The sequence below is a fragment of the Lonchura striata genome, chromosome 4 (assembly GCF_050655825.1).
Source record: "Lonchura striata isolate lonStrDom1 chromosome 4, ASM5065582v1, whole genome shotgun sequence".
In the NCBI taxonomy this organism is placed as follows: domain Eukaryota; kingdom Metazoa; phylum Chordata; class Aves; order Passeriformes; family Estrildidae; genus Lonchura; species Lonchura striata.
Genome location: NC_140706.1, coordinates 13,623,172 through 13,634,811, shown reverse-complemented (window position 1 = coordinate 13,634,811; position 11,640 = coordinate 13,623,172). Strand labels below are relative to the sequence as shown.

Genomic DNA, 11,640 nt, shown 5'->3' with positions numbered 1-11,640 from the left:
ACCTGCTGCTGTGTCTGCAGCAGGCTACCCCTGGCAGGAAAAGATGGAAAGCAAGGAAGGAAACTTGAGGATTGAGAAAGACACAGTTTAGTAAGTGAAAGAAAGAAAAAGAAAAAAAATCTGAAACAAAACAAGTGGTATGAAGGCAATCACTGTGCAGTAGCTGTTTTCCAAAGAAAAAAAAACTCACTTGGGTTTGGTTTTTTTGTTTTATTTTCTTTTATGTGTGTGTTTGTGGGGTTTTTTGGGGTTTTTTTTAATTTTATTTTTTGGGGGTTTTTTTTGTTTGTTTGTTTGTTTTTGGGGTTTTTTTTGTGTTTTGCTGAGCACATGCTGTGCAGTGTGGGATATCCTTAGGGTTAGCTGGGGTCAGCTGTGCCAGCTTTGTCCACTTCCAGCCTCTGCCCACCCCCGGCCTTCTCACTGGGAGGGCAGAACAGGAAAAAGGGAAAGCCTTGGTGCTGTGCAAGCACTGCTAACAACAGCCAAAACACAGTCTGTTGTCAGCACTGCTCTGGTCACAGATCCACAGCCCAGCACCCAACAGACTGCTCTCAGCATAATTAACTCCATCCCAGCCAGAGCCTTTACAGCAAAAATATCTGACATACCTAGGGAGGTAACTGTGCCTCTCCAAAACGCTCATGTTGTCCTTCTGCATGTAGTTACAGCATTCAGGAACAGGAACATTTGCGCTCACCTTTGGGAGATCCAAGCCCACTACAGGGTGCAGGGTATTCTGGTGAGAAGCTTTCATCACCTGCCCAGGCACTGTGCCGAAAACCTCCCCTCCTTCTTCAGCACATAAGCAAACTGTAAGGGAAGATCCAAGGGGTGCAGGTGCCCAGCTGGAGCACAGGAGCTCACACTGGGATCCTGCACCTCTTTTCTTTTCAGTGCAGAACAATTATCTAAGCAATACACCGTTATGGTCACAGTACAAAGTACAAAGCTGCATACCTTCTCTGAATATTAGATTATTTCATAAGAATGGTGGATAGCTTTCCCTCACTTTTCACCAAAGTGTCTTCCCAATGCTCCCAGCTGTGTACTGCAGGCACTGGCTGCACCTCCTCTGCAGCTGAGCAGCCACCAAGACTCATTTCAGGCAGCTGCTCTTTGCTAGCTCGAGGCAGCTCCCTGCTCATCAAGCTAAAATTTCAGACCTTGCTTTGAGGTGTCTAAACTCACAGGCAGCAGCCAAAGAAGCTCAATCCAAGATCTGAAAAAGAACTAATGCCCTCTTGAGCAGCATCTCAGGCCAGGCAGGTTATACCAGGCTCCCAAAACAGAAAGGCACACCTGTGTTCAGCCACCTTTAAATCCAGGCTTATCTTCGAGAGTGACCCAGCCCAATCAAGCCAGGTTCCTAATCTCTCTTATTGCAGGTATCATTTTCAAAAGTGAACTCTCTTCTATGCACTTCCTTAGAAGCTCTTGACTATGTTAACTGTTGTTAGACTTAAACTACTTCAGTTACTTCTTCCCTCCTGACTGCAGTTTTGCTCAATCCAGTCTGCAGCAGAGGTGACTAAACCTCCTCCCAACCCAAACCCTGCTATTTAGTAAAAGTACCTACAGACATAGATGTGACCAGAAGACAGAATGAACAGTGCAATGCACTTTCAAACCACCATGTATCTGAAGGACCTTGTGATTGCCAAGTGCCCCAAAGTCCAATCACACTGACATGTGTGGTGCACATTCCACCTTTGGTAGCTGTTTCAGGAAACAGGATGGTTTCTGAATGACAGCATCCCTTAATAGCCACCCTGGCAACAATTTATTTAGAAAATAGCATTAAGCCATGGATTTATATAATCAGGGTGCTAAATAGTATGATCCTTTTGTTGTATTATGTAGCCAATAAAATATAATACTGACCTCTTTCAATAGTAGTATATTAAATGAAAATATGAAATATAAATGAGGTTTTCTCTCTCCACAGACCTGAGAGGTGCCTGTTTCTCAAACTGAGGACTGACCCTCTTTAGGTGTCTACAGTCATGGAGCACAGAGATGCATGCTCCATGTTTTATTCCTTTTCTTCTAGAAAAACTCCTTTTACCTTCAGCTTGTTGTTTTATCTCCATTTTACAGTTGCATCCACCTATTTTCCCTTGGTTTATGCATCCTTTGGACAGGGACTAATTTTACAATTGTAACTCATCTGTCACAGGAAGATTGTTTCATGATAGGAGCTCTCAACACCAAATAAATATGCAAATAACTGTAAAAATAAGTAACAAGAAAACCAAATAACCAAAATTATTTTTAAGCAATTCTGGCTATTTTGAGCAGATTAGGCAATTTACAGTCTGTCATGAAGAAGGATTTGACATGAATACAGCAGAGCCTTTGCAATGTAGAAACTGATTGAACAAAACATCAGGCAATATTTCAGTATTACATGCAAAGTTTTGCAGTCAGAGGAGAGCTAGTAAATATGATCACTACTTTTCTTCTTCTTGTTTCACTGTTGAAACTGAAGAAAAGAAAGACAATCAAAATAACAGGAAATGGACTTCTGTCTCTTTTAATCATCTGTACTTAGCCAACTTTTATTCCTAACAAGTAAAATTTACTCTGGTAACAATCCCCTTAAATGCTGTGAAATAAATAAACTTTCAAATGGAGTGTCTTAAAATTTTCCTAATAATTTCATGGTTCTTGGAAATTATAAGAGCTTTGAAACAGACTCTTTTATACAACCAATTCATCATAAATTAATCATAACATTGCAACAGAACAATCAAGATTAATTCAGTCGACTTTAATGTAAATGTAATTTCTATTTAGGTGCTCCATTATAATTGGTCTGCATTTAAATATGAGTCAATCATTGCCTAAAATGAAGGCTATCCTCACTTTTTCTCCCCAGTATATCTTCTGGCCATACATAAAGTAACTTGGATCTTGAGAGGAGTTGCTGCTCTGTCTGTGCTACCAGTCTGAACTGTCACAAACACACATCTTAGGATTTTGTATCTGGTCAGCCTGGTATGAGTATCATAAATGGAAAAACTTACATAACATACCCAGCTAAACGAAATTCTGCATTTTGTTTAAGTAAAAAGAGGTGAAATTTTCCTAAATTGCATTAAAGAAAACCCCAAATTTTTGCAGGAGGAAACAATGTTGCTGTACTGTCGACCAGAGAATGAGGAAAATTCTGTGAAGAGAAGATGCTTTGGCCCTATAATTAAACATGGGCATTTAAAAAAATAGCACACCAACATTTTAAAGCAAAAATGCTGGAAAAATACTTTTTTTTAAGCAAAGTCAGGATTTTATTAACATAGAACATTCAGAAAGTCCTAAATGTCCCCATGGCCTCAGCCATGATAAGTTTCTGATAAATCCTGAGCCATTTATGCTAGTAGTTACCAGTAATGTGTATATAGTTCTGATGGACTCACAGAGATGCCAGTAAAACCTCAGTGCTGCATCTCACATGGAGACAAAAACTACCAAAGAGACTAAAGCAGGTCCCTGCTGCAGGCAAAGGACAACCTGCAGAAGGTCATGTTGGGAAATTTGCCACAGGAGGGGTCAGGGAGGAATGAAGTAAATTCAAACACACAAAAATTATGTTCACTGTATGTATAATACTCATGCAACAGCCTTTTGCATTTGTAATACAGACTGCCGTGGGGGAGCTGGAGGAAGAGTTTTGCAAGGCATGAAACTGTTCTTTTAAAAGACAAAAAATTATACATGAAATGATAAAGAGCACTGAGATGACAGAAATCAGTTACCTGTTCATATTCCATATGCTCCAGAAACATATCACTGCAGTACAGATTTAACCACTTATCCAAAACCCTCTATAGCTATAGCAACTGCTCAAGCATACCTCTCCCCCTAAATCCACAGCTGAAAATAAACATATCTTGTCTTTCTTCTAAAATTTGCACCTTTGTATTTATGCCCTTTAGTTTTCTATAATAAACTGTCTAACATGACAGAAAAATTCATTAGCGATGTGTGCATTTAAATATTGACTAAATTGTGTATGTGTGGGTGGTTTTTGTTTGGTTGTTTGTTTGATTGTTTGTTTCAAATAGGTTTTGGAGCATGTTTGTAAAAAAAAAAAACTGAAACCAGACTTGACAACACTGATTATAGAATCTATGAATTTAAATGAGTTTGGATAGGTCCAAAAGAACATGACCACCTTTTCACTTGTAGGGATTATTTGTGAGATAATCCTAACTCTTTTTGCTGAAGACACTGAAATGTCCAGTAGTCAAAAGGTAAAATTAGAAATAATCTCAGTTATCATTTCAAGGATTTATAAATCAATATTATTTCACCTGAGTAAAATAAGGAGTTCTGTTTTTAAGAGAGAAGCCCAAGGGCAATCAGAAGTAGAGAGGCCAAGAGAACTGAATTCTGTTGTTTTGGTATCTACAGCACTGGTGTTTAGCAACTATTTTACCAGCAACAGAGATCTTGGATGGATGCCCCTGGGTTTTAATTCCTATTCAGTTGAATTCAAAAAGTACCCTATTCTAATGTAACCAAAACAGTGGACACAGGAACTCAGTTTCCAGCCTTTCATTCCCTCAGCAGGAAATTGCTGTTCTTTTTTCCAAAGAGCTGAAAACAACAACATAAAAAAAAATCAGGAAAATATTCAGAGAATGAAAATGTTTGAAGTAGAGGAGGTAATAATTTGCATATGTGCATTGAAAATTTTGAAACTTAGTTTTGGAGCTCTGCTGGCACTTGCATTTCTTCCCCACTTATTGTTGCTCTCTAACAGTAAACTTTGTTCAATTCTGTCAGAGCCAACAGAAAAACAGTAGAATATCATCCAGCAGATTCAAACAGCAGGAAAACAGCTTTGCCAAAAAATAAGTAAGTAAATAAATTACTTTTTAAATCACTGATAAGTGATATAAATAAAAGGTTTATTATTGATATGTCCATGCTATTATCACACACTATAGTACTTCACTCTTGTGTGGTTACAGCTTGCTCACTGAACAGGAAAGCACTCAGCTTCACCCTGTGCTCAAAAGCTGCTGCTAATCTAAATTATTTTGTAATTGTAAGAGTGAGCTAGTTGAAACTCTGAGATTTGTGGTGGTATTTCCCAAACTTTAGGCAATTCCAAGGGTGGATGCTTGGATATAGATAAAATGAGTATGCATTAATGCAGTCTTAATGTGATCTCTGGCCAAATCATTGCAAAATAGCTTTTGATGTTGCTTCTGAATATTAAGTACTGCTACTGCAATGATCCACAAATGTTGCTGGACAGGCTGATACAGAGCTACAGTCCAGTGGGTAAAGAGGGTCATGGTGAGAGAACCAACACCAGAGTAAGGCTTATGTGGTTCTTCCACACCCAATATATCTCATATATTCTCCATGGCAGAGGAATGGCAGGATGGAAGAATACCACATCAGGTCTAGGGAAAGTGTTATACTAATTTGGCAGAATGGGAGGGGAGCCATGTGGAGTGGCACAGCTGCATGTAAAAGAGAATTTTAGCTCCTATCTCTCCAAGGAAATTCATCCCTCCAATAATACACTGAATATGTAAAACATCAATAAGGCTGTTACAATATTTATGTCTAATATGAATGTTTGCAAAATGAGTAGAGTTCTCTGCAACAAACTTGGAGCTGTAAGTGAATAAAAACGTAAGGTTTGACCCAAGATTGTTGAATTTCCAAATCTGTAAAGTCATTTCCCAAATGCACTTATTATCCTTTCAACTTTCACTCATTAATTTAAACTGGACTCTTTGAGAAGTTTCACAGAACAATGGAAATTTGTAAAATTTAATTAAGTGGATTTTTTTTTTCTGTATTTAGATCTTGCCCAAATATACATGAAGTAATGAATCCAAATATTCATCTGAAAGGTAAAATTCTTTCACTGCTGAAAAATGAAGTACTGTAGCATGTCTATGTAGCCTACTTCTTATTAGAGACAGTAAAAGTCTGTGATAGATCTGAATATTTTAATATCATGAAAATGAAAATGAATTAGTAGAAAAAATTAAAATTAATGGACACCCACTAAGGGGATACTCACTAAGGCAGACAACAAAAAGGTATTTACTTCCACTGTGCCACAAAAAATGCTTGGTTTCATGATGGTATACACTGCAAAAAGCCAGGAATAAGTTATTCTCTTGATGCAGACTGAAAATATTAGCTTGGCTGATGGCTTCTAGAAAGCAACTGAGGAAACTTTCTTTTTCCATCTGCTGCTATCTTTGAAGGTCTCTCCTCTTTTTTGCTGGTTGCTGTTCCAAAACAAGAAGACAATGACTTAAGATCTCTAAATCTGTTTCCATGACAGATTATGGTCAGTAGCAAGCATGTGTTTAAAATGCATTAATTTCAAAAGTAAATCACTGCATTTACTTAAATTCCTTGTAAATGACACTGCAGTTCACAACTGTAGCTGAGCTGAGACCTTTAATGCAAAGCATATAAAATCATCTAACTAAAAAGAGGCACAACTAGCCAGATAAACTTATTTGATGTACCATATGTTTATAGCATTATGTGAAGTTTGCTTAAATGCATTCAATATCCATATAATATAGAAGATTTAGATTTAGGGCTGGAAAAAGCAGTTCTGGGAAAAATAAAACCCAGCAATCTATCATCTTACTGCAAATCTTTTATTGTTGTGGATAGCTGGCCCTAGCCCAAATGCCTACCATAACTGGTATTTATTCACACGCCTTTTTCACATTTCTGAAGTGAAACCTGCCTAATCTTTTACTTGGTACTCTAATTAAAACTGTATTATTCAGGAAGCTTGTTTGTCTAGCCCCTCCATATGCTTTAGGAAGATGCCTGTATGCCTGAACAGGACAGGGCTTTGCATCATAATTTTGGGGAAGACAGTAAAAAAAGTGACTCTGAAAATGTCTATAGAGCTCTTCCTTGCAGCATTTCCAGCTTCAGGTTTTTTTCTACTGAAATGGTTAGGACACACCCTTACAGGATCACAGGGGTTATTAAATCACAACCCACAATTCTTTATCACTTTCTGACACTGGCTGAAACACCACAGTGACTAAAAAATGACTATGCTTTCATAGATTCAGAGAAGCCAATGGGAACAGATTTACCTTCTGTTTTCCCCATTAAAGGGCTATGCTTTTAGTGTTGGGTTTTTGTGTAGAAATTTTTAACCTGTCACCCTTTTAAACAAAAATTTTTTAGATCACCATGAAAAGTCAAGGTTGCCACAAAATGTACACACAGTTTTATTCCATTGCAAATTAAAGAGAAGATAATTTTTTTTCCATTTTGTCCTTTAACATCAGGCATTCTCTGTCAACTGGCAGAAACACACCCACATGCATGCCACACCTTACTATTAATATAAGTGATAGTCTGTTTATCAATTTCACAGGCAATGCAGCAAAGCAATGAAAAATTTTCAGACTGAATAAAACATGATGAGTCCCTATAGCTTGAGGAGTCTCTAGCCTGTGCCAGTTTTAAATCTTTAGCTTGCAGTGAAAAAAATTATGCCAGAAGGTCCAGCTGATTGCAGCTACTATCTTCATTATGAAAATTATATTATTAAATAACAGGAAGAGTGGTTTCTCACTGGTTTGTACTCCTCAGCTAGCAAAGAGCAAATATTTGGGCAGTTACCTTACACAGAGGGCAGACCCATGGAAAAGCAGCACCAGTGCTGCTCCCTTCACTGGTCCAGTGCCAAGGAGGCCTGAGAAGAAAGAAGGCAGATGGAGTTCATCCCAACTCCAGTGAGTCATGCATACCAGAAGAGATGATAAACTGACCTGGACATCAAATTGTAAACTGATATTGGATAGCAGTACATCACCCCAAAGGCTTGTGTCAAACAGTCCCCTTTTAGCATTAAGCCAATTAAGCCACAAAATGCAAAGGCAATAGCATTGATGTTTACCACTGTTACTCTTTTTTTTTTGTTGTTGGTTTTTTTTTGTTTTGTTTTTTTTGTTTTTTTTTTGTTGAGGATAAATCAACCACACTCTTTTTATGAACAGAAGTACAAAATCTACAAATTAAGTCACTGCCTCTTTTATTATTATCGTGGTACCACCTTTAACTGGGCTAACTTCTGATTAGCAACCAGTATAACAAAACAGAAAATCAGACAAGTAGCTTGCATAAACTCCTCCTCTGTCACCTAGGAATGAGCCTCCAAGTAGAGATTAAAGTACTACATATTTGGAATAAATGAACATTCAATGCCATCTGCTGGAGTATACAAAACTATGCAATACCAGGCTCACAGGACGAGAGTTACAAATGTGAAGAGGGTGTTTAGACAGAAACTTGCTTCTTCCAAAACACAGCTGTAAGGGAGGGTTGTGGGATGCTGGCTGTCCTTAATACCCTTCAGTCATGGGGCACAACCCCTGGAAAATAAGTAGTCCTGGTTTTAACTCTCTCCTTAGCATAAAAGTATTTCAGTGCACAATTATCCCTTTTTTCCTAAGCATTACAACATGCGGTAATTATTTGTTATTGGTTGGTCTCGATAGGACTTTTTCATGTTCTACTTTTGAAATTAGGCCATTGTGTAGCCAGCCAGAGATGTAAGATTTGTGAGGTTACAGGCAGCCTAAGAAAGGATGGAAACAGTCCAGAATGAGAGCACATACTGGGCAAGGTCATACCATGGCTGTTTTGCATTAAAGAGTCACTGGGTTAAACGTGTAAATCAGGTTTGTAAATCAGGTCATTGCAAACTTCTGCAATTGCAGAAGTTGGGAGCCTCTGTTCACCAGCTTTTTGGCCCTGTAGCTCATACTCTCCTGGCTGTACCATGGGACAGCTTCATGGGCAGACAAACATCACCGAGAATAGCCTGATAGCTGGAGTATTCTCAGATTTGGGATTTTCTTCTGCTACAGAGAGAACAAAACACATTTCTACTCACAGAGGGATTTCCATACCAGGAGTCCCACAGATGTCAAAGTTCTGCACCAAGAAGCAAAACTCAGGAGAGAAAGGGGAGCTCAAGCACATCCTTCTTTGAGTGTTTTTGGTGGGCGGGCTTAGACACGCTCATGACTGTGAATCCCACTTCCACACAGCTACTTCCTCATGCGTTGTGTAGATCCACAAACTCCTGGGTGGACCTGCTTCATGTCCTTTTTTCCATCTCTCTAAAATACTGTAAATAAATACTCGCAAATCTGCGGTTGGCAAACTTTTATTCCTTTATATAAGTTACTAGCTACTGTATAATTTACAATAGAATGGGACCTGCTGACAGCTTTTCTCCATTTCATACAGAAAAGAGAACTATTCCTGCTAACACCTCTCATTCTGTAAGTACCATATGTTCTTCCTAAAATTTTACCTTTTTTTCTCTTCCTGATGTATGTTAATATCATCTCAGCTATAATACTAACAAAAATTCAATCATGGTTTTTAATGCAAAATAAGGCATAAGAATTGTGAAATACAGATGAGAACATTTAGTTTTTTAAAGTGGGATCTAGACTGGAGAAGTGACTCACTCACCAATTCTCCATTTATGGGCTGAATCTAAAATACACCTTTATCATAAGATCAAGTAAAAATAACAGGAGTCAAGCTAAACAAGGATATAAGTCATAAACCTCAAGATTAAATAGGTAAGCAATATAAATAAAAGCTGAAAAGCAAACAACACATTTCAATGTCTTTCCATTTGTATTTGAAATCTGGGTTTGAGTTTCAGTTCAGGTGTCTAAAAAAATAGTGTAAATACCTTTTAAATCACAAAAAGATGAAAATAAAGCACAGGTCTATGTTTTAATAAATAAGTTGAACAAATGAAGGATGACTTAAAAAATTTGATGCAATCAATACTTTGACAGCTTCAGATTTCACAGAATGATTAATAACAATCAGTTCCTATGTGGGATTAATACCAAATAGAAGGCAAACACAGCACAGAGCAGAATAGGGAAAGAATGGTCAGGAAATTATTTACTTATGCTAAGACCCTTAAATAATTATTTAAGAAATTTCTCAAATATTCATTTATTCTCTTTGGGAATTCTCCAGAGTCCTGAGTTTCTAAAATTATGGAAAAGAACAGTGGTAACGACATTTTCTTCCAATAAAGAAAGCAAATCCTGAGGACTTATTTGGTACCTGGAGAAATTATTAAACAAAGATTATAGCAAAGATATTTTGGAAATAATAAGTCTGATTATGTAAAGAATTGTTAATGTGGCATGAAGAACATCTCATCAATTCCTCAAACTAATTTCATTTTCAGCAGAAATATGACTACAATAATGAGAAGGAAAACAGTAAATATGTTATATATTGCTTTTTATTAGGCCTCTGATATTCCCCAGAAGACAGTCTCACAAATACATGCCTGGTCTAGATGAAAATTATTTCAACTAGGTGAAAGTGCTTGCACAATTGATTGAAAAAATAGCCACTCTCAGCCTAGCTGACAGTATTGCTATTGAACTGGAAAGAGTGGTGCAGAGAAGAGCCTGAAAACACAGGTACCCTGTAGGGTCTGTCTAGGGTGTGGTGACTTTTTTATGTACTGTCATAAAGACAAATCTCACCCTGCAATGTACTGTAAAGAACACTTCTTGGAGGTCTGCCTCGTGTTTTAGCAAAGAGGTGTACAAGCTGGAGTGTGCTGACAGGAAAGTAACACTGAGGATATGAGATTCAAAGCCTTTTATGTTGGTTGAAAATCTAGGAAAGATTTAATGAAGCATATTTGTTTCTTAGAAGAATAAATAAATAAATATAATTATAGGCATTAGCATATAAAGTTTGAAATAAAGTAGCTAGCTATCAATTTATTTAGTGCTCTTGGACAGTAAAACAAATCGGATTCAATTTTAGCACTCAAGAGAAAAAGCATGAACTGAAAGGGCAGTTAAATGGTAGAAGACGCTATGTCAGGAAGCTGTTGATTCCCCATTAGTAATGAGAATCAAACAAACATCAGGGAATAAATTTGAGAATAAAATAAATTTGAAAATAGACAAAACATCACAGAAGACCCAAGTGCATGGATGCACCTACACTGTTGGTAATAAAGTGTGACTTCTAGAGCCATGGGGTATCATCAGTCGAATTTCCTCAGCAGCAATACTGGCTCTGTGCTGGAGGAAGCCAGCAGTTGTGTTTCAGTGAGTAAATGGTGAAGATGAAGGGTGGAGCAGCACTCTAGAACACAACCTTGAACAAACCTATACAAGTGTAAAGACACATGCAGAGACATCCTGAGTCACGCTCAGCACCATATTTCCATGGACTCCACTGTTCAATACATGCTCACTATCACAATCACTTGGAGTGCACATTTGCCAGCACAAATTCCCCCAAATACCGTATGTTTTTATTTTGAAGCGTGACATTTGTGATGAGCTAGCTAATATATTCTTGCAAGTGACATATGTAAACAGTCAGTACAATACAAACACCACATGGATAATATTATAATAAAAGATACAGTTTCAATGTCTGCAATGATCAAATATATTGATATACATATCAATATCAAACCACTTCCTCAACTGCTTTCCAACCCTTCAGTTTTCATCAGAAAATTTCCCATGCACCAAAATGTCTGGTTATGGCAATCATATATTTCCATGCTGAAATCAATCTTGAACTTAAATTTATTTGTAT

At 37.5% G+C, this 11,640-nt stretch overlaps 1 protein-coding gene across 2 annotated transcripts in view; it reads left to right on the top strand.

Annotated features, from left to right (window-relative positions):
- Positions 1-505: 505 nt before the first annotated feature.
- The window catches only part of CLNK (cytokine dependent hematopoietic cell linker), a 38,509-nt gene continuing 27,374 nt past the window's right edge, over positions 506-11,640 (top strand). The window contains exons 1-3 of one of the 2 annotated variants that reach the window (XM_085577699.1): positions 506-4,863; positions 5,830-5,879; positions 9,277-9,311. In XM_085577699.1, the coding sequence (XP_085433825.1) occupies positions 5,855-5,879; positions 9,277-9,311 (60 nt within the window). In that variant the 5' untranslated portion in view covers positions 506-4,863; positions 5,830-5,854. The other variant, XM_031504576.3, reaches the window with a different exon arrangement.